This window comes from Herpailurus yagouaroundi, unplaced genomic scaffold, assembly GCF_014898765.1.
Source record: "Herpailurus yagouaroundi ecotype Mexico unplaced genomic scaffold, PumYag 250, whole genome shotgun sequence".
Lineage (NCBI taxonomy): Eukaryota > Metazoa > Chordata > Mammalia > Carnivora > Felidae > Herpailurus > Herpailurus yagouaroundi.
In genome coordinates this window covers 1444136-1467785 of record NW_024412467.1, presented here as the reverse complement: position 1 = coordinate 1467785, position 23650 = coordinate 1444136, and the positions used below count along the sequence as shown (strand labels likewise).

The 23650-nt window shown below is 46.8% G+C and overlaps 2 protein-coding genes across 5 annotated transcripts in view; both read left to right on the top strand.

Moving 5' to 3' along the window:
* The window catches only part of LOC121020328 (histone H2B type 1-A), a 448453-nt gene that overhangs the window by 39160 nt on the left and 385643 nt on the right, over nucleotides 1-23650 (top strand). The window lies entirely within an intron of this gene.
* Nucleotides 546-23513, top strand: SLC17A4 (solute carrier family 17 member 4). 3 transcript variants are annotated; one of them, XM_040460303.1, is made up of 12 exons: nucleotides 546-612; nucleotides 8027-8149; nucleotides 15425-15630; nucleotides 16115-16348; nucleotides 16446-16533; nucleotides 17026-17112; nucleotides 18560-18678; nucleotides 18801-18962; nucleotides 20796-20928; nucleotides 21009-21118; nucleotides 21985-22075; nucleotides 23009-23513. In XM_040460303.1, the coding sequence occupies exons 2-12, from the start codon at nucleotides 8062-8064 to the stop codon at nucleotides 23230-23232; spliced, it is 1542 nt and encodes a 513-aa protein (XP_040316237.1). In that variant the 5' UTR covers nucleotides 546-612; nucleotides 8027-8061; the 3' UTR covers nucleotides 23233-23513. The 3 variants fall into 3 exon arrangements, with proteins under 3 accessions (XP_040316237.1, XP_040316238.1, XP_040316239.1); XM_040460304.1 differs by having other exon boundaries at nucleotides 21009-21156; nucleotides 23009-23251; XM_040460305.1 differs by lacking the exon at nucleotides 15425-15630.

Genomic DNA, 23650 nt, shown 5'->3' with positions numbered 1-23650 from the left:
AGTGGGCTCGAGAATGAACTGGACACAAGGGAACAGAACACAGGTCTGGGCGCAGCTTCTGAGATGTTCTGCTACCAAAGGGAGCGGAATCACAGGCGGTTAATTTTCACAGAAAGCCCAGTGGTCTCTGTAGCTATAATCATAAAGCCACAAGGCATTTGAGTCAACCGCGGTGGATGCTACGTGTCCGCTCTGTCAAAAGCCTCGTTCTGACAAACGGTCCTGCTGGAGACAGGGCTCAAAGGGGACGGGGACACACCCCATCCTGCTGAAGAACAGAATGAACACCCCTGGAAACAGGGGGCATGGGGTGTCAGGACCCTACAGAGAAGGAACGCGGATTCTGATGGGAAGATTGGGGAGGACAGGAGGGACCTTGCTGGCTGCGAAGCATGAGGACGATTTAAGGAGTCTGGTCTACTTGTCAATTGACCAATGAAAGTTAAAGATTAAACCACTGACTCAGTAAAATCTTCCCACCGAAGAGCAGAGCGTACGGGCTAATGGTTTTGAGGTAATCATTTACCACATGGGGATTTAAGGCACTGAAGAAAATGCTGAAAAACTTGGAGGCATTTTTTGGAAATAAATGAGGATCCTGCACTCTCTCAGGTTAGTCTTCAGTCTTTCCCCTCAACATTCTGCTTTTGAGGGGACGGGGTGGGTCTTTTTCTCATTTGCTATTTTGGGGTAGAGGCTGTGGGGTAGTGAAGAGAACTCCTCTTTCCTAAGATAATTCTGCAAAGTGACAGAGAACATCACCTTTTCCTAGTAGAAGCAAGAGCTTCAGAACCCCAGGGAATAAAGCTTTAGGGAACAAAATCATCCAAAACAAGAACTGCAGAAAGAGGGGCGCCTGGGGGGGCTCAGTCGGTTAAGCGTCTGACTCGAGCTCAGGTCATGATCTCGCGGTTCGTGGGTTCAAGCCCGGCGTCGGGCTCTGTGCTGACAGCTGGGAGCCTGGAGCCTGCTTGGGGTTCTGTGTCTCCCTTTCTCTCTGCCCCTCTCCCGCTCAGTCTCTTTCTCTCCTTCAAAAATAAATAAACATTAAAAAAAATTAAGTAGCTGCAGAAAGAGAGAGAGAGAGAGAGAGTCTGAACTATCTGAAGCACATGGAGGTGAACCAGCAACTTTAAACTATGCTTTAAGGGTGACTATTACCCAAATACTGGGACTAGACTGGATACCTGCAGCTTAAGAGTCATCTACTGGGCTAATTTTTGTGCAATGCATTAATACTACTACTACTACTACTAATAATAATAATAAAGCACTGATCACATCTATGGTGAGATAAAAATGCGAAAGCTGAATTCTGAAAAGGAAGATTTTATCAGGGCTAAAAGATCAAATTAATCAAAACAGACAAGATGCCTCCAATGAATTTATGCATGGGGAGAAGTAAAACAAAATGGAATCCATGACGTTGGGAAGTAGTTATTGGGTGAAGATTTGGGGGCAGGGGACTCTGATTTGGGAGCTGTGAATATGAGTCCCAAGCTGCTTCGTGTACGGAGAAAATGTTCAGTGCTGAGGCCAGGTATAAAAACATGTGAGTTTCTAGCAGCTGAGCTGGGGACCTGAAGGAGGAGTCTCACTCCCCAGGGAGCTCACGAAGAAGACAGGGGTTCGTGCAAAGGGAAGAGACACAGAATCAGCACTGGCCGGGGAAACGGCCAACGGAGAGAAGAATGATGCGTTCAGCATCCTTGCGGGTTGTTCCTAATGTACTTAGTCTGATTAAATAGGGAAGAGGGATGACCTTCAAGTTTATATCTTACCCGGGCCCCCGGGCCCAAGCTACAGATTCACAGACGCAGTGCCTGCCAGGCCATCTTCTCTTCTCGGTCTAAAGGTATCTCGAACCCAACAGTCCAAAATGAAACTCTTATTTTCCTTCTGGAAACCCGCTTCCTTCCCACTTGCTGCTCCCTTTCCCATCTCTACCGAGCACAACGCCACTCCCTCATTTCTTCAAGCCATACATCTAGAAATTTCCAACGATCTGCCCCATTCTCTCCTCCCCTCCCCACCTCGTCAGCAATTCTTGTTGGCTTTAACTCCAAAACAGCCCCACAGGCAGCCTCACCCAGACATCAATGCTTGCGCAGGCTACCACCGCCTCTGCCCAAGCTCCCGGTCTTGTCCCTTAGAGACCATGCACCACTCCGCAGCCAAGTGAATCCCGTCCCCTTCCTCAAGTTGCAGGACCCCACGTGGCATGGCCCCCGCCCACCAGTTAGGTCTCCCTTGCCACATGAACCTGCTCGCTCCCTCTGCACCGGACCTGGACGAACCTGCCGCTTCCTTGCCTGGAACGCTCTTGCTCAGGGCTACTTTCTTCTCACCCCTCCCACTGCAGCGCACATGGAACTTTCCATACAACCTGGTAAAGCACTTGCCCTCTTCTTGCTAGTTACCCAGTGGCTGTCACCGTGACCCTCAGCTTCTTCATAGCAAATGCCATTCTCGGGTTTTTCTTTTTCTTTTTTTCGAAAGTTTATTTCTTTTGAGAGAGAAAGAGGGCATAAGCAGGGGAGGGACACAGAGGGAGAGGGAGGGAATCCCAAGCAGGCTCTGCACTGTCATCCCGGAGCCCGACTCGGGGCTCGAACCCACAAACTGCGAGATCATGACCTGCGCCGAAACCAAGCGTTGGACGCTCGACCGACTGGGCCCCCCAGGTGCCCCAAGGTTTTTCTTCTCCGGGGCGCCTCTCCTGGCGGCCCAGCTGGAGTTGACAAGGCAGTCCGAGCTGGCAGTGGAGGACGAGGGCAGGACACATCTGATGGAGGGCAAGGGACGCCGCCAGGGACGACACGGGAGGCACCGCTGTCGGTTATCAGAATACCTGGCAAGTGCCTCCGTCCTAGCAAGTACAGAGAGGGGGCATCTCATGAGAACGAAGCCCTTTGGCCACAAATGCAAGAGAAAGGTCTAAGGACGCATAACATTCCATTCGCCGGTTCAACAAACATTTGCCAAATCAATGAAGGAACTAGCAGTCAGTGACCTCTCAGGAGAGTCCTCACAGGGGCTGACCGTTGGGAAAAAGCGTTCGTCTGAAAGCCTTGGATCCCTGGACAGATACTATCCTTGCAGCTCAACCAACTGCCCTACAGGTGGGCCGACACGATACACAAATTCCGTCTACAGCAACGCATCCCTTCGTTTGACGGGACTGCTCCCAGGGCCACCAGAGCCACGCACAGTACAAAGTCCGCTGGCTGTCTTCAGCTTTCATATAATCGCATGTTGTAACTAAGAGGTCCGGTCTGATGGGAAGCACAGGCCTCCAAACTTTATCTCACAGTACAGCGTCTCCCTACGCAGATAAAGGGGGCTAAGCGTCCACTTGTCGTGCTGAGCACCGAGTCAGGTAGAGAACTTTCGGGTCGTTCTATTGGACGCCCCAAACGAACATGACGCCGTGTGTTAACTACACTTTTAAACACCAGATCTTCTCCCTGTCTCCAGCTTGGACCTTGGCAGGGTGGGGGGGGGGGGGTCAAGGGGCTTGGCTTCTCGTTCCCTTTCTCGGGCAGCTCCTTGCCTCACCCTGCTAAGGCTTCTGATCTTTCCAGGGCTGGTGGTTAGGGAGCCAGGGAGGCGGCTGGTAAGAGGCGGGAAGCGATTTGGGATGGAGACTCTCGTGGCCTGGCACTGGTGTTCTCGGGGCTTGGGAGGGTGGTCGATGCGGAGTCCTTCAGAGAGCTCCCCACTGGGGACACCCTTACCACGCCTCTGTCAGCTGCTGGGCCTCCTGCGGCCCATCCGCCTCTTCTGGGGTCACGTGGCCCCTCTAGACAGTTCTCTGGCGCAGGATTTACTGTCGGCCGGAGCCCTCCCGAATCGTCCACATCTGGCTCAGAAGGAGCCTGCCGCTCTCTGCCCGGGGCTCTTTGCACCTGCTGCCGGGACTGCTTCGGGTGCCCGACGGCTCGGCTGGCAGGGGCTCTTGCTCTGCTCTGCGCAGCCTCCTGCCCTTGGATTGAGGCAGATGCCGCTCACCAGCCCCTTCTCTCTCTCACTCGCAGGCACACAGCCAAACCTCCAGCGGACACAGGTCAAGGTCTCTGGACAGCCCCCTGGCAGGCAGCTTCTATCATCTGACACAAAGGGCAGGGCAGCGCCCGCCTCCTGCAACCCCCTCTCTCACGGAGGCAGGGTGAATGAGTGACAGACCAAACCAGCAGCTTTCTCTCGAGAAACTCTCTCCCAGCTTCTACATCTCAGCAGTTTGGGCCCTTGAAGTGCCCTCGAAGTGGGCTCAACAGCCTCCTTCTCGGTCCCAGATGCTGGTCTCCTACCACTTGGGAATGGAGGCCACACTCATTGTGGTGTTCTCAAAATAGTCTGGGTTCAGTCGCATCGAGTACAAGTCCCATTTTTTAATTAATTAATTAATTAATTAATTAAAGTTTATTCTGAGAGAGAGAGAGAGACAGAGAGAACGAGTGAGGGAGGGGCAGAGAGGGGGACAGAGGACCCGAAGTGGGCTCTGTGCTGACAAGCCTGATGCGGGGCTCGAACCCACGAGCCATGAGATCGTGAGCTGACCCGAAGTCGGACACTTAACTGACTGAGCCACCCGGGTGCCCCGAGTAAGAGTCCCACCTTAACATCCAGGCGTGCACACACACAACACACACACATACAGGCGCGTGCGCGCAAATCCGTGCACAATCTGTGAAGGGATCCGTCAGGATGAAAGATTCCCAAGCTCCAGACACTGTGACCAGCTCTTATGACAGTTGTGCTGTTGCTGCCGTTTTAGATATATTTTTGAATCACAGTAATCATTCATAAATATAGCATTGTTGTAGTTCATCCAACACCACAGATCCAGTTGAGTTCCCTGGTGCCCATTCTTCCCGAGGGAAGGACCACGCTTACCGTATTACTGTAGCTTAATTTTAAAACCAGAGCTCAGGACAACGTAGATGACAGCTGTCACTGTCTCCGTGTTAGGATTTTTCTGTTCATAGTTTTCTGCTCCCTTACAAACACACAAACTACACAATGTAATGTTATATTTATGTACGCTTCCCTTGTTTTATTTCCATGGTACTTCTTGTTCTGTAACTTGCTTTCTCCTTGTTTTTTTCAAGTTTTTATTTTAATTCCAGTTAGTTAACATGCAGTGCCACACTAGCTGCAAATGTACAATATAGTGATTCGACAATTCTGCACCCAGCGCTCATCTCGACGGGTGCCCTCTTTAATCCCCATCACCTGTTTCCCCCTCCCCCCACCCCACCTCCCCTCTGGTGACCATCAGTGTTTTCTCTACAGTTAAGTCTGTTCCTTGATTGGTCTCTCTCTCATTATCTATCATTTTTGCCCCTCTGCCTCTTTATTTTGTTTCTTCGGTTCCACCTATGAGTGAGATCGTATGGGATTTGTCGTTCTCTGACTTATTTCGCTTAGCATTATACTCTCTAGCTCCATCCACATCATTGCAAATGGCAAGATTGCATTCGTTTTATGGCTCAGTGATAGTCCATCGTATGCGTATATCACTTCTTTATCCATTCATCCATCGATGGACACCTGGGCTGCTTCCATATCTTGGCTACTGTAAATAAGGCTGCAATAAACATCAGGGTGCATGTATCCCTTGGAATTTACAACTTGCTTTTTTCACTTAATATGTCTTTTCTTTTTCTTTTTTTTAAAAGTTTATTTATTCTGAGAGAGAGAGAGAGAGAGAGAGAGCGAGAGAGAGAGAGAGAGAGAGAGAATCCTAAGCAGACTCCACACTGTCAGAGCACAGCTCGATGCAGGGCTCGAACTCACGAACTCATGAGATCGTGACCTGAGCTGAAATCAAGAGTCAGATGCTTAACCAACTGAGCCACCCAGGCGCTCCTTAATATGCCTTTTCAATCTTTATATACTTACGTGGAGAGATTTTATGAATTCTTTTCGATGACTGTATAGTATTCCAAAAAATATGTGCTTTACTTAATTACTTAAATGTTAATGACCTTTAATTAGCTGCTAATTTTTCACTTCTCCAAATATTGCTACAAAGACGGTCTTGGGACATACTTTCGTGTGGCTGTGCGTAGTACTCTCTGGTAGACGCCATGAAGCACCAAGTGGAAAGATGCACCGATTCCCACAAATAACTTATCTCCCCACACTGTTGCCTAAACTCAGCGATAAGACTTTTAAATATTTATGGAAGCAAATGGGTAAGAAATAACAAGATCTGGTTCTTCTAATGTCCATGTCTTTGACAGTAAGGCAGGGTGTATTTTCCCGTATCTGTTCGTCATCTGTTTATGTACTGTCCTGGTAGTTAACACACTCTTCACCCACTTTCTGATACTTTGTCTTTTTTTTTTTTTTATGATCTTGAAGTTTAAAAAACCCCACTCTCTTATCTGATATCATACTGTAATTCATTTCTACCCTCTCATCCCCGCTAATGACCTCTTATGGCATCTATCGCTACGGATAGTTTCATGCTTTTTTGTATCCCACGGGATCCTTATGATTAGATGCAGGTGTAGCTGGGTGTAGCTTTAACTTCATTTCTCGGGCTTCAGACTCATTGTGATTCCTGAATCTGAGGAATATTGTTTCATCCGTTCTGGAAAAGCCTTGATCATTATTTCTTAAAGTACTGCCTCTCCTCAAGTCTCTTCCTTTTCTTCTCCTAGAAGTCTCATTTGACATATTCTGGACCTTTTCATTCTCTTCTCCAGGCCCCCTAATGTTGCTATCATACCTCATGATCTCCCGGAGCTTTATTCTGTATCATTCACATAGCTCTACCTTTTATTTCACTCATTCAGTCTTTTAGATACGTCTAGTCACCTAGTTTCCTATTTTAATGCCTAAGTTTGCCGTTCAGATTTCAAGTAGTGTCTTTCTTAAACCTGCCTGTTCTGTTGGGTGCCTTCTATGTTTTAAAGACTATCCTGTATTTCTTCACTTGTTTTAAGCACGCTTATATAATGCATTTATCAGTGTATTTTACCCTTGGAAGATCTCATTAATTTGATCTGGCCATGTGTTGAGTCCGAGGGTTTGCTTTGGATGGTTGCTTCTGTGACTGTTTATAATTTTGGATCTCCATATTAAGTGGAGCTTCACCTTCAGTAATTCCATGTGATCTGTGTTGAGGACATCAGCCTGGGCCCAGTTCTTAGAGGAGTTGTTCAGTTGAGAAAGGTTCTCAGACAATGAAAACTGTGTAAATTCCAACCCCCAACTCTCCATGATACAGTTGTGAATTTTCAGAATTTCCAGGAGAGGCTCTTTATTTTCAAACCAGAGCTCAGGACAGCATAAAGTTGTCATTGGCTCGCTGTTGCAAGGGACGGAGCCTCTTTAACTCAGTTCTGAACTCTTTCAAGGGCTCTGGTTCTGTAATACGATCTCCACTACAATCGCCTTCCTGGCAAGAAGATAGAGGTCTAAGGCTCTATCCCTCATCCCCAGGGACCTCAAGATGCCGCGTCACAGAAGCTGATGCTGGCTCCTCACCCCAGTCCCAGGGTCACTGAAGAGTTAGCTCATACTGCAAACTTTTCATTACATCCATGGGGATATCTCTTGCTATCTTTGGAGCTATGTCTTTAAAAAGATGTTTGCCATATTTCGTCTGGTATCTCTAGATGTTTGTAATAGACAGTTTTTTGGGTAATTTAATCCACTGGAATCTTCTAGATGAAATTTCAAAGACTGTCAAGTTTTAACATCCAGTTGATTCCTATATCCATTGAGAGACACGGGAACACAGAACTGGAAAGAATGTTATGACCCATTAAGGCAACCCATACCGGACCCTTCATTTTTGAGACGCAGAGACTAACACCAGGGTAACTGTGACCTTTCCAAGGCCACACATTTGCCTACTGATAGAGTCTGGACAACACATCAGGTCTCCTGAACCCTGGTCTAGCACCTTTCCCACCAAATATTTCCTCCTCCTTCTTAGAATTGGGGCACTGTCATGTGTGATGTTGGACACGTGTCACCCTGTATTTGCTTTTGTGTTCTTTTATTTCAGGAGGTGAACACCAGTCCTGGGAGAAGACAACCAAAATGTCTACCAGAGCAGAAGCTGAGGCAATGGGACATATTTCCAGTGATGACAATTTCAATATGGCTCAAGCACAAACCTCCAGGAAAGGTAAGTTCACGTACGTGGATCTGTGTCACCTTGACTTCCCTGTTGGTGATACACAGCGTCTTCTTGCTACCACCAATTGCCAAGGACTCCAGACAGCTATAAAGCATTTTTTACTGAGAATTATTTCACTTCTTGCAAGAAACCTTGAAGGTACATAGGACAGGTAGGTATCAAGACATGATTTACAGATAAATAAAAATTCAGAACAGATGCTAAGTAGAAAACATGGAGACTTGGTTTTTCCGATTCTAAACTGAGGAGCATCCCACTAGATCTCTCTGCCCATATAGATCCACACCTGCCTCAAAGAGAGAAGGCTTTTCCTTTCCACCATATCCGAGAAGTCACTTTCCATCTTCCATGTTGTCTAAAGCACGACCAAGAGCTTCTCACTCAGAAGAACTGTTGAACACCTTATTTTACTCTAAATTTCTAATGACTCAAGAGCTGTGTGATTCATTAATTTTCTTACGGATATAAGCTTTTCATAAGATAATGTCTTTGAGGGAGTGCCTGGGTGGCTCAGTGGGTTAAGCTCTATGCTTGATCTCGGCTCAGGTCACGATCTCACGGTTTGTGAGTTCGAGCCCCACCTCGGGCTCTGCACTGATGGCAAAGAGCCTGCTTGGGATTCTGTCTCTCCCTCTCTCTGCCCCTCCCCACGTGTGTGCACACACTCTCTCTCTCTTGCTCTCAAAATACATAAATAAACTTAAAAAGAAGACAATGCTTTTGAAAAGTAAAGCACTAACCAAGATGGGATGCTTCACAATACTCAACATTTCGACCAGGGTGTCTGCTGGGAAGTGGGCATATCTGAAGGACAAGAGGATTCTCTGCATCTTACCCATCGAAGAAGAAATCAGGACAGATGCCTTCTCATACCCCATCTACAGTTAACTATGAGCCACTTGGCCTGGAACGAATACTATTCCATTGCCTGGCTTCCTCATCTGCAAAATGGGAGAGCTCGACTCTTGCATCCCTAAGACCTCATCCACTTCTAAACACTTAAGAGTCTAGAGGACAATACCCTCGGCCAAATTCTCCTATCCTAACTCTCTCTCGCCAACATCAGAAATATAAAGAACTTGTGTATAAACATTTCCCACGTTTGCAATCCTGATTTTGCCATTTATGAGCTGTGTGACCTTAGGGAAGTTACTTGAACTTTGTGTGTTTCCGTTTCCTTATCTGTAAAGACAAAATAATAGTGTGTACCTCACATCACAATTCAACGAGGATTAAATTACTTATAATGTGTAACCCATTTAGAACAATGCCTGGCACACAGTCAACACTACATAAACTTTATACAGAGTTGATGATCATCAGCTCTCACACAGTGTTCCTGGCTCAGCCCACTTTTTGGCAGTGGTGACACTCATAGCCGACCTTCCTGGTTTCTTCTACAGTCTCCTAGGACATCCGCCCTACCATTTTGCTTAGTCCTCTGCTGAGGACTAATAATAATGCATCACTCTGATGACCACGTGCAGCCCTGAGTGGGTGATTTTCAAGGGGACAACCAAACGTCACAGGCAGAAATCCCACGTCTACCATCAACGACCCTCACACATGGGCCTGTAGCTGCCTCATGGCATCATGGCTTCTCACCGTCCACCCTTCCAAACCTTGCCAGAACACCCTCCTTGTTGGAATCCTGTTCGCATGGTAGATTGAGGGCTGCCATTTTCAGGTATCTGTCTCTCTGCTACTGCGGAGAACTTGGCAAGGCAAGGATGGAGCAAGAATCTTCGCAAACAGCATCAGGCATAGCTTCCTTCCTCCCCATCGAGAGCCCACGTGGAAGGAGCCCCAGCCCATGGAAAGAATGTCACTCAAAGGCCAGTCTACAATCACATCCCTTTCTGAAAGTCACAGAAATAAACAAGCACACCACTTGAGAAAGTATCTCCATCTAGGTTAAAACTAGGGAACTGTTCTGGGGTGCCTGGGTGGCTCAGCCTGGGTGCCTGGGTGGCTCAGACATCCAACGTCAGCTCACGTCATGATCTCACAGTGCTGACAGCTCAGAGCCTGGAGCCTGCTTCAGATTCTGTGTCTCCCTCTCTCTCTGCCCTTCCCCCACTCACGTGCGCTCTCTCTCTCTCTCTCTCTCTCTCTCTCTCTCTCAAAAATAAATAAGCATTAAAAACAAATCTAAAAAAAACCCCACAAAACTAGGGAACTGTCCCTACCACACACTACAAAAGCTAAGACTTGTGGACTGGTTTAATACATTCTAGATGATATTGAGAGAGGATGTCAAGAGCTGACCAAACTCTCGTCCTTGGAGCATGGTACAGTGACACAGAAAGACAGGGGGACACTGAAGCCTTGGCTCATGCTTCCTAGCTCTGAACGGCAGTGTCTAGAGGCCAGTAGACCACCAGCAGCAGGGCGAGTCTGCAGCGCTGGGATATGGGGTGAAGCTCCCATGGGCCCCCATCCTGATGTCTACCCCTCCACAGCTCACCCACCTTTCTAAACACTGGCATCCTAGCATCTCGAGCCAGTAGAACAGACCAGGGAAAACATGCGTGATGGCAGAAATTAACTGGGACATTTGGGAGACTTGTCCTCAAAATCTACCAGGTCATCGCAAAATTAAAATGGAAGAGTCGTGGGGCACCTGGGGGGCTCGGTCGGTTAGGTGTTTGACTTCGGCTCAGGTCATGATCTCGCAGTTCATGGGTTCGAGCCCCGTGTCGGGCTCTGTGCTGACAGCTGGGCGCCTGGAGCCTGCTTCGGATTCTGCCTCCCTCTTGCTCTGCTCCTCCCCGTCTCTGCTCTCTCCCTCTCTCTCAAATATAAATAAACATTTTTTAAAAAATGTTTTTAATGGAAGAGGAATTACTTCCTTTGAACTGGTGAAAGAAATGCAAGATGCCATCCTCCCACTCACACACGCACTGTTACCATCACATGACAACGGGGCCTCAGACCACAAAGGTGGCCCATTGCAAAGGTTTCAACACACGGGCACGAAATCACAAATGATTGACCCTTATGGCCCAAGACTGCAGAGACGAAGCACAAGGGACCCATGTGAATACTTTAGCACAGAAAGGAATAAAAAGAAATGTATCAGATAAAAGAGCGATCGTCGCATAATGAGTGCATGCTGTGAGCCAGACACTGTTCTGAGCACTTTATACGGATTAATTCACCGAATCCTTGCAACAACCCTTCAAGGAAGGTGTTACTATCATCGTCACCATTGTACAGGAGCCAGAATTCAAGCACAGAGGAAGTAAGATTTAAGTCATCAAGGCACAAAGAGGCGTCATCTGGATTTCAACCCCAGCGGTCTGATTGCTAACCATTATATCACACTGCTGTGCTGATTTTATCTGGGGACACTGGGGACTGTTTTCATTCCTAATTTCAGTTCTCAAGAATAAGAAGAAGCTTAGACAGTAGGAAGCAAATCAACAGAAGAATGTGAAGGAAGAACCCCACGTAGATGTGAAAGGAAACTGAAGAGGAAAATACATTACTTCAGAGTTAAAAAGGAATTAGCTGCAGCAAGGAAAGAAATCATCACTACAGAAAATCGAATCAGTGACACAGAGCCAAGGCTTAAAAAAGTCACGGAGGACGCAGAGGGGTAGCAAGTCAAGAGGATCAAAAAACGATCGGCAGGAAGAAGGGAAGACGATGAAGATTGTCTAAGAATAGATGAAAGCAACTTCATTACGCATCCAGTTCACTGAGTCTACAACTTCAAGGAAAGTACTTGGAAAAACAGAACAGACAACTCAAATGTAGAAAAAGTGAACGCAGGGGTGCCTGGGTGGCTCAGTCGGTTAAGCGTCCGACTACGGCTCAGGTCATGAACTCGCCCTCCGTGAGCTCAAGTCCCGCGTCGGGCTCTGTGCTGACAGCTCAGAGCCTGGAGCTTGCTTCGGATTCTGTGTCTCCCTCTCTCTCTGACCCTCCCCTGTTCATGCTCTGTCTCTCTGTCTCAAAAATAAACATTAAAAAAAATTTAAAAAAAAAAGTGAACGCAAATCATGAAGGAAATTGCGATGAAATCTACGTACAAGAGCTGATCCTTTGAGAGCAGATGCCATTCGCCACAGTGAAACAATTCATAACTCAGATCGATCAGGCAGAGAGATTCAACATAACTGATGGTGGGGACAAAGGAGACGAGGCATTTAAGATACATAAGGTGTTAGTTACAGGGAAAGCAGATAATATCCATACTTTCTATGAAAATAGAATTTATCAATTTGCATTAAGAAAACTCGTTCTTGTCAAAAAACCATGTAAGAAGTGAAGCAAGTTGTTGAAAAGTTAACCCTTTTAAAACAAAGTAGATCTTGGTGGTTTCGCTAGAAAAATTCGGTGAGATTTTATGGAACAGGAAATGTCTATGTATCCAGGGCTGAAGAAATAACAAATATTTACGTAGATGCTACACCTTAAGTGTAGTTCCTCACTGCTTCAGTGTGGACTGTGCGTGTGACTTCTTCCAGAGGACAGTCTGGAAAGGGAGAACACAGGGGTAACTTCCCAGTGGAGAAACCTGACACTACCTCAAACCAGGTGATTCAAGGCTAATATCAGCAGTGATATGTTGATAGTATGGACCCTCGATACGTGAAGAGAATGGCAGCCTTCCTCTCAAACACACGTTGCCTTAGTCCAGTCATGAAAACATATCAGACAAATCCCAGTCGAGGGACGTTCTATACACTATCTGACCACTGCTCTTCAAGATCCTGAAGGCCACCAGAAAAGAAAGTCTGAGAAACTGTCATAGCCATACGTATGCCGAGGACATGTGATGATTAAATGTACTATGCTATCCCGAATGCAATTCTGGAACAGAACACAGACATCAGGTAAAAACCAAGAAGTCTGAATAAAGTGTAGACTTTAGCTAATAACAACACATCACAGGAGGTCCATCAAGTGTGACAAATGCACCAGAGCAATAGAAGATGTTTGTAACAGGAGCCCCGGGGTGACTCAGTTGAGCACTGACTCTTGATTTCGGCTCAGGTCATGATCTCAGGGTCATGGGATTGAGCCCCACGTCAGGCTTTGCGCTCAGCATGGAGCCTGCTTAAGATTTTTTTCTCTCTCTCTCTAAAAAAAAAAAAAAAAAAAAAAAAAAAGTTCGCAAAAGAGGAAAATGGGTGTGAGGTGTACAGAAATTCAGTAATTTTGTTAAGTCTAAAACTGTTCTAAAATAAAAAGAATATTAAGACAAAACAAAATGGCTATTCACCTAAAATACTTCAGGTCACAGGTTGAGATGGAAAGCCTAAAACTAACTTTCTTTATAAAACTAGCATGTCAAAAATTACACCCCCACAATTATTCACAGTAACTTTCACCCAAATTCAATTATATACGCTAACGTAAAATTCTAGCCAAAATATTTGCAAAATAAGTCATGTGTTTTCATTAAAACATCCTATTAGGAAGAGATCAATTCAAGAAAGTAAGGAGAGCCAAATGGTATTAATAAATAATTATAATGAACTTACATAAACTCAATTCTCACTCAGGACCTTGAGGTAGGTTCTATCATTAGCCCCATTTTACAGGTGGAATACTGAGGCTACAGATAGTTCAGGAACTTGCCCGGGAGCACACAGCTGTTACTAGAGCAGATCTGGGTATCCTGACTGTATGATTCAAATACATTTCATAAACCTCATGCAGTCACATAAAAGTAATAAGAAACAGGACCAGGATAGCTTCATGCAATGAAAGGACAAGTGCCACCAGCCTACTTAACAGTGTGATGTGTGAAACATTCCCCAGAAATCCAGATAGGACAGGACTGGCCGCTCTCTCTGCTTCTATTTAACAGTTTAGAAACTGCCAGTGAATAGATTACCCAAGAGAATGAAATAAATGGTAAACATGACAACCATAATCACCTATTTTTTTCTATTATTAAGTACTTAACACGTACATAGGATTGGTTTTCTGCTCTCAACTCCAAGGAAGAAAATGTGAGAATGATAGGGAAAAGAAAGGACTGCTCTGGAAACAATAAAAAGTATGTTAAGAAACCTGGGTGGGACGTAAACTGAAGAGAGCTGTAAAATCTCACCCTGGACCAGAGAAAAAGACTTGAATCCCCAGGGAGCCATCGCTACGTTGACTAGGAGCAGACATGCTACACGAGTGGCCATCCCTCTCAATCTGATCTGCCCTATCTATACGATGTTCTCAAAACGCCAACGTCAATTCCTGTGGATGGGGGAGGGGAGAGTCTCAACTAAATGCCCCCTGAGTTACACCTGGTGATCTGTCATGTCTGTCCACCCCTGGAACCCGCCAGGAGGATCCCCACACAGCAGGAGATGGGGCTGGCCATCTGGAGCATGTTTGCCAGGAGCCAGGAAAGGGGGCACACACGTGCCTTGAGGACAGGTTTACATATTGTATCTCTGAGATTTCTCTACAGGGCCAGCCGATGGATCCTTCTAGCTGCTGCCAAACTAATGCATCTGGACTCAACCCCAGGGACAGCCCCAGAGCCCCCATGGATCACTGGCACATTTTACGCGAGCCTCAATTATAGTTTCGAGATGAAGTTACATGCTTCTGACATCCGACCTAGCCTACCTTTCAAATTTCGTCTCCTCCCTTCCCCTAACCCGTTAATCAGCCGAGTTCCCTGGTAACAGGGTGGGGCACTTGGGAGTCATTTCCAAAAACTCCTGCTCTTACTATCTGTATCCCATCAACCACGGCTTCTAGCCAGTTCTTTGTCCAATCTCACTTCTTAAATGTTTATTTTTGAGAGAGAGAGAGAGAGAGAGAGAGAGAGAGAGAGAGAGAGAGGCAGGAGTGGGGGACAGAGGATCTGAAGTAGGCTCCGTGCTGATAGCACAGAGCCCCATGAGGGGCTCGAACTCACGAACCGTGAGATCATCATCTGAGCCAAAGTCGGATGCTCAACTGACTGAGCCCCCCAGGCACCCCCCAATCCCACTTCTTTCCAGCCTCTCTCATGAGCTCATCCCAGAGCCATCAGGAAAACTTTCCTAACACTTGCTCTGGCCAGTTCCACACCTTCTTCAAGTCTCCGCTCAAGTAATGGTTCTGAGGAGGTTCCTGACCCCCTCACCCCCTGGGGGGTGGGGAGGGACAGGTGTCCACCAGACACCTACAGAGGAACCCCTGCTCTCTCTCTGTTTCTGCCTCACAGACAGACTGCAATCTTCTCCCCTTTCCAGACTTACGAAAGGCAGGAGAAAAGCACCCCAATGATAAGACTTTCTGTGCCCCCCACCTCAGGCTTTTGTTCAGTCCGACACGGGCTGGCCCTCATCGTGCATCTCTGCAATTTTTCGATTTTCACCCAACAAATGAACCTGAGCATAGCCATCCCAGCTATGGTGAACAACACAGCCCTGGCTGGCCCATCCAACACCTCCACAGAGAGGCCTCCCACCGCCCCCCAGGACAGCTGGAGTGAAACTCTAAAAGAATTTAAGCCAATGGTAAGTTTAATGAGACTCTGCACCGTTCGACCTAAAGGGTTATTTACTTATTAAGCACCTACTATGTTCGACGAAGTGTATTACACACATACTGTATCGCTAAGCAGATTATATCTCTACTTGTGTAGAGACTAAGCACGCAGGATATCATTCTACTCGTTAGCAGACACACGTTTTTCCCCTACAAGGACGAAAACCACCACACACACAATTAAGTTCCACAGATTTATGTTACTTTTGCTTTCTTCCTTCGCAGATTTTAAAAATCACCTTGCCTAGCATAGCATGTGTTTTCTTTGTAGCCTTTCTCTCTTTAAGGGATCTCTTAGGTCTTGGTTGGTCATTAACTGTGTAACCAGGGAAACTGTGTAAAGGCAAAGAGTACCTTGGGCATATGCTTGGGTTTTCCTAATGAACTTGGCAGACTGGAGGCACTGGAGAGAGGTGGCCAAAGATAAACAGTGAGATTCTCTTTGTCACCCAGGCCCCTACGTATGACTGGAGTCCTGACACGCAGGGGATCATTCTCAGCTCTCTCAACTATGGCTCCTTCTTGGCTCCAATCCCTATTGGCTACATGTCTGGAATATATGGAGCGAAGTACTTGGTTGGTATTGGTCTGTTTCTTTCCTCGGTCTTGACCTTCTTCATCCCACTGGCAGCTGATGCTGGAGTGGCCTTCCTTGTTGTCATTCGGATAGTTCAAGGCATAACCCAGGTACCAAGATGCTTTCTAAGTAAGTATAAGTGGAATACGGATAGGTTCCCAAATGACCTCAGATAGCCAAGAATGGGACTTTTTTTTTTTTTTCCAGGGTATGGTATTAACAAGTCAGTATACAATTTGGGTCAAGTGGGCTCCCCCACTGGAAAAGAGTCAGCTCATCAACATTGCCATATCAGGTAATGGATGCCTTAAATTCTCAGCTCATATGCATTAAGAGTACTCTGCAATGGCCTATGGACAGAAGCCAAGACTTTATAGTCCAACTACTCTGTCTCCTTGCTCTCAAGCACTACTACCCTGCAGTATCTTTTTTCAAATCATAACTGGTTGCCAACTGCGTACCAACCACGGTTGTAAGTGCTTTGCACGTGTAAATGTCATTTTAGCCTTGGAACAATCTTATAATTCAGCTGTACATCATTATTTCCACTTCACACAGAAGGGAATCTGAGATACAAATAGACTAGTCCAACATCCAACTTGTCCAACTTGTCCAACATCACACAGCTCCTGAGTGAAGGAGCGGGATTTGAACCAAGGTAGTCTGGATCGCCGCTCATAACTTTAATCGCTGTGCAACTCAGCTCTGGGAAGGGGTCAGTCTGGAGGAAGCACACAGAGTCCCAAGCCTGACTCACACTCAGAACATCCTCACATCTTCTGTTCAGGGCAACTGCTGGGATCCTTCATCATTTTCCTCATTGGTGGTTTCCTGTGCCAGACCATAGGGTGGCCTTATATCTTCTATATCTTTGGTGAGTGGGGGCTTTTCATATCTTGGGATTTTTGTATCACAACAGAGAATGCTGGGCATGATTTTCGTGATGTGAGTCATCTATGGTTAACCAAATCCTGATAGATAGGAATATTTGTATAACTAAAGTGGATAATGCTCACAGATAATCACGTTATGAATCTCGCAAAATGACATTTAAATCTCAGTAGCCTGAATGTGGAGCTAGAAAAACCAATGACTTTACAGGCATCATAACAGTCCATCCTGCTTCTAGACCGAACCCACAAAGAACCCCAGAGAGGTTTCTATTATAAGATGTTGGAAATGTTATCTTGGTGGGATTATGTTTTTAGTTACATTTATTTAATTCATCTTTTAAAATTCTCCTACTATCACAACCAGAAAATTATGAGACTGTGACCTAACCACAAAATGCCAATTGGCGTAGAGAATCAACCAGTAGAACCTGCAGGACAGGGCAGACCATGTGAGGCTCAAGAGTGGCTGTACTGCCCTCAGAGAAGCTGCAGAAGCTTCCAAAGACACACGGACGATTCCAGAAGCAATATTCTACTACTTCAAAATACTGCCTTCCCCCTCGCCCTAGTTGGGATCTGCTGGGCTGCTCTCAGCTAATGCTTGTGTTTGGCTTTTTAAAACGTTCTCTGAAACCCCACCTGTAAACCGTGTGATTCTTGTAAGATCACTGAGCCCCAAGGGTGCTTCTGTTCGAGGAGAAGACTCTTAGATCAAGGGTGCCTGTACCATCAGGTCCGTATATTCCCTAGAAAAAATATATATTCACTAGTGTGTGAAGATTGGTTACGATAGCTTGTCAACCTCCAAAGGCTTTGTCAAAGACACTTCAAAGGGCAGGTTACAAAAATGACTCAAGCAATGAGAGGCTAACTCTGCTCAAGATTTTCAGAAATAGTAAGCAGTACCTACAAAGCAGGAACTCAGTACAGTATTTGTGGACTTCCTCCGTTCTCGATGTATGACAGCGGGCATTTTTGTATCTGCTCCTCCCTACTTGGTTTCAAGTTCCTTGATGGCAAAATTGTACCTTTGTACTTACTCTTCTATTCTCAAAACCAAGCAGAATGCCTGTATGGTATTTCTACACTCTATGGTAACTCCTCACAGTGCCTTTATGGAAAAATGTGTAAAAGACAAGCTAGCAAGTAAAAAGAGCCATCGAGACTTTAAGACCCTAAAAGAGAAAGTGTTAAGATCAATTTTATTTCCACTCAACACTCATCAGGCCGGGTTGTCCAACAGTGTCATCATGTATGTGTAAGTGGTGGGGAAGCACCCTCCACCAATGACAGGGCCACGCAGGAGGGTGTGGATGCAGGGAGGAGTGGAATCTTGGGGACGGTCATTCTGTCAACCGCAGCAATCCTCTCAGTGTGGTGTCAAACTGAAACAACTCGCAACCAGGGCTAACTGGACCCTCTTCCTAGGTGGAATTGGCTGTGCCTGTTCTTTTCTCTGGTTTCCTCTTTTTTATGACAACCCCATAAGTCATCCGTTTATCAGCACTGGTGAGAAGGAATACATCATGCGTTCACTGGCTCAGCAGGTGCACTGATGAACTTCTCTGCCATTTCCCTGGGTCCGTCTGGGTGGCTCACGGGTGGGGAGGGCATCAGCACAAAGCTCTTGTCTTCTGATGGCAGGGTATTGAGAGATGCTTTCTTCCAGGACTCTTCACCAGCCTGGTCTCTGCCCATTAAGGCTATGGTCAGATCCCTACCACTTTGGGCCATTTTAATCTTTCATTTCACTGAATTCTGGAGTTTTTATATTTTTATGGACTACACACCAACATACTTCAGCACCATACTTCAAGCTAACCTCAGAGACGTAAGTACAGAGAAAGCCCATTCTGTTCTCCTGTTTAAATGCTTCGTTACGTAAATCTCTGTCCCGCTCATGGCTAAAACATCCAAGGAAGTGAGCCTGGGACTTTTGTGTAGGAAATGCAACCCTGTTCACTTGAATTCGGATTCATCTCACTGTGACCTACGGCTTTTTGGGGAAGGCTGGTATGGTTCTAAGTAAGCTTGACGTTCAGAGGATGTCGTAATTCTTAAGGGACCTATGTCCCTTATGTTATGTTCAAAACGATCAACATTTGCAAACAAGGCACCCTGCTGGCAGCACAAACAATAAAGGGGTAACAAAACAAGTTCTGCCTCGGAGAAGAAGCCTCCACGGGGAGGCTTAACAACAAATGCTGAAGACGAGGGATTATTAACAGGACATAAAGTTCCAAATAAGCCTTCTGCCAGAAACTTAAAGGTAACGTTCTTTAACAAATGTTTTTTATTCAAGTGTGACACATAAAGAGAAAAGTGCCCATGTGTCCAGCTCTCTGTTCACAAAATGAACAGATGCTGAGATAGTCTGGCAGGAGCCTTTCAATTCCTATAACATGGAGGCCTTTTTTTAAAAAAATGTTTTTATTTTTGAGAGACAGAGAGAGACAGAGCGCAAGCAGGGGAGGGGCAGAGAGAGAGGGAGACACAGAATCTGAATCAGGCTCCAGGCTCTGAGCTGTCAGCACAGAGCCCTATGCAGGGCTCGAACTCACGAACTGCAACGTGGTGACCTGAGCCGACGTTGGATGCTTAACCGACTGAGCCACCCAGGCGCCCCTGAAATACATTTTTTTTTAAGTTTACTTATTTTTTAGAGGAAGAGTGTGCATCTGCCCAAGCGGGGGAGGCCCACAACGCGGGGGGACAGAGAGAGAGAGAGAGAGAGAGAGAGAGAGAGAGAGAGACTCCCAAGCAGGTTCCACACTGTCAGCACAGAGCCCGATGCGGGGCTCGAACTCATGAACTGGGAGATCATGACCTGATCCGAAGTCGGACCCTTAACCGACTGAGCCACCCAGGTGCCCTGCATAAACGTTTATAGCTATTGTCAAATTGCCCCCACAGGACACTGGTAATATTTGCAAGTACCTGATTACCTACAGCATCACCATTGATCACGTCAAAAAAACTGTTGGATTTTTGCTAGTTTGACCCATGAAAAATGGCATTCGGACAGCTTTTTGTTTTTGTTTTACTTTGAGGTCAGACATCTTTTAATAGGTTCAGGAGTCACTTATTTTTCCATCCCTGTAAACTGTTCCTATCCTGTGTCTATTTTTCTATTGGGTTTTGTTCTTTTTAAAACCTATTTCCAGGTGACCTTTACACGTAAAGAGAACATTAATTTTTTTTTTTTCCAAATTGAACTACATGCATGTTTTTCCTCAGGCACTGGAATTGGGTTGGCTCAGTCCAGTAACATGAAATTTGTATTAAAGATGATAATGTATATAAAGAAAAGCTAAGACATTAAAAAAATTAAAAAAAAAAAAGGCGGGGGGGAAGCGCCTGGGTGGCTCAGTTGGTTAAGCATCCAACTTCGGCTTGCGTCATGATTTCGCAGTTCGTGGGTTCAAGCCCCATGTCAGGCTCTGTGCCGACAGCTTGGAGCCCAGAGCCTGCTTCAGATTCTGTGTCTCGCTCTCTCTCTGCCCCTCTCCTGTTCCCACTCTGTCTCCTCCTCTCTCTCAAAACTAAACAAACATTTTAAAAAAAGAAAGAAAAAGAAAAGCTACAGATGTGGACAAGCCGCCTTGTCAATCTGTGTCGTGGTGTGGGAAGTGAGGCACGCTGCTCACTTCTCTCTGGTCCTCAGAGTGGGATCCTCACATCCCTGCTGTTGGTGGCTGCCTTTATCTGCACTATCTTCGGAGGTCTATTGGCAGATTTCCTTCTCTCCAGAAAACTCCTCCGACTCATGAGCATCAGGAAACTGTTCACCGCCATAGGTAAGGACGAAGGGGACGGGGATGGACGCGGGAGGCTCAGGACAGTTGCTTTACTTCTCTCTGTGCCTGTCCCGCTGCAGGGGTTCTCGTCCCATCTGCAGCCCTCGTGTCCCTGCACTGGACCAGATCCAGCCTGAGCGCCACCATGGCCTTGTTGGCACTGTCTTTCACCACCACCACTTGCTGCCAAGTAGGCGCTTTTGTTAACTTCTTGGACATCGCTCCTCGGTAGGAACCCCTCGGCCTCATCCTCCCAGAAGCTCAGTTCAGGCCCAACGGCCCTTAACTCGCTCTGACGCACCAGTTAGATGCCAGCAGTACATGTGACAGCTCACAGGAGATGTTAGTGACAGCCCTACGTGCAAATAATTCCTGGAAGGGACCCAAGGCTAGTCAGCCCCTGGGAACTTAGTTTTCCAAGGGGAGAACAGGGGGAGGCAGTGGCCACACTCACTGCTCAACCAGGGGTGGAGGTGGGGAGGGGGGGGACTCACACCAAGCTCTCTGTCAGGAAACGCTGCAGTCACACAGGGGTGGATCCCTGGAGGGCCCGTAAGGCTCACATAAAGCTTTAATAGAGATCAAGCTTGAATAAAGGGATAGCAAGTGAAACACGGGCCTCTCCTAGAGGTGGTGTGGAAGATGGCTGGGACTTCCACCTGTAGCTCCCGGGACCCTTTCCCGGTCACAACACATGCCAGTTTTAGACACCTAACCACCATGACACAAGGGAGAGGCTTTGGTCTCGCCCAGTGAGGCATCTTTTTTACCCCAAGACAGGGCCGCAGGATCAGGTTCCTGAGACTGAGAGAACACACAAATGTGGTGCAAACCATCCATCTGGACGTTTTGTATCCACCATGTTGACCGGTTCGTACAGCTTGCCCTGGGGAGTCTCAGACCCTCACATGGGCTTCTACTGATCACCAGTCAGCACGTTTCACTCAGCTTGGACCAAGGGTCAGCCCCAGGCATCCCCAGAGATGAGCACAGGGTTGCAGCAAGTAAGCAGAGATTAACGGTTTGCTTATGCTGGAACATTCTTTTCTGTCTCAGGTACACTGGCTTTCTCAAGGGACTATCACAAGTCTTTGCTCACGCATCGGGAGCCATTTCTTCCACCCTTGCTGGATTTATAATGAATCAGGTGAGGTCAACGCTCTGGTGAAAATATGCGTAAGAGAAACCCGTAGAGGTCACTCAGCAGAAGTCAGGCTGAAGACATTTTTGTCCCCTCCTCAACGTGGCTCAACTTAAAGCTCTAGAGTCCTGAGCCCCCTCGTGATCTAACCCCCTCGTGATCTAACCCTAGGCTCAGCTCATGCTGGGCAATTACCATGTTGTGGGTGTGGAGTGATGAAGAATGCGCAGTTTTGGGAGTTTAGGCTTTAAGAATCCTTAGAAGATGAGCCTTTCATGCTCATCATCAAAATTTCTAGCAATATTCACGGCACCGCTTGCCACGTATACAGCGGCCAACCGTTCTGGTGTGCCTGTGATTGAGGGGCTTCCCTTCCAGTCGCTGACCAACAGCGGTTTTTAATATGGATATTCTCAAACTGAATTTGTTTCCCTTGTTATGCCTTCATTCATTCATCCATTCATTAATTCAACATTAGCACATGCCACGCACTGTTTCGGGGAATAAAGCAAACAGAAGTCCCTGCTCTGGTGAAGCTTGTTGTGGCCGACAAAAAACTAATGATATAAGTAAAACATACAGCGTATGGAACAGTGGCCAAGTGCTCAGAGAAGAATAACACAGGAGAGGAGAACAGGGTACATCAGAAGGGGCGGGACTGCAGTTTTAAAAAGGGTGGTTGTGGAAGGACTCACTGGAAAGTAACATTTAAGTAAAGACTAGAAGCAGACAAGGGAGCCAAATGGCTATCTGGGGGGAGGAATGTTCCAGCAGAGGGAGAGGCCAGGGCACAGGAAATGACTTGTATCTTCTAGGACAGACCAGGAAGCCCACAGAGGCGGGGGTGGGGGTGGGGAGGAGGACGCGTGCCAGAGCCTTCCTGACTCGGAGGGCCAAGGGCTAGGAGACCGCTGACAATCTGTTGCCTCCTGCTTCCAGGATTCCGAGTTTGGCTGGAGAAATGTCTTCTTGATTTCAGCTTCTGTGAACGTATCAGGCCTGGTCTTCTACCTGATCTTCGGGCAAGCAGAGGTCCAGGACTGGGCCACAGAGCAGACACTGACTCATTTCTGAGCAAACCGGACGCCCGAGATCCTAATGCTCAGCCATTCATTGTTTGCCCTCGTGGGCATTCCCTCTTAAGCACCTGCTTGACTGGTTAGCCATTCAATTTGAATTGACTTTGTTTCCAGTAATTTCTCAGAGACCTCGGCTGTGTAGGACTGAAGGTTCCACTCGTGGATCGTTCAGGGGCGGGTAGGGAAAGGCTCGTTATTTAACTGTGAGCTCCTGAAAGCATTGGTGTATCTGCATTTCTAGCGTTCTGCACTCTTTCCTCTATTATTGTGACATAAGAAAAAATATGTAATTGCGGAGGTGCCTGCGTGGCTCAGTCGGTTGAACGTCCGACTTCGGCCCAGGTCATGATCTCACACTTCGTGAGTTCGAGCCCCATGTCGGGCTCTGTGCTGACAGCTCGGAGCCTGGAGCCTGCTTGGGATTCGGTGTCTCCCTCTCTCTCTGCCCCTCCCCAGCGCATGCTCACACTCTGTCTCTGTCAAAAATAAATAAATTAAAAAA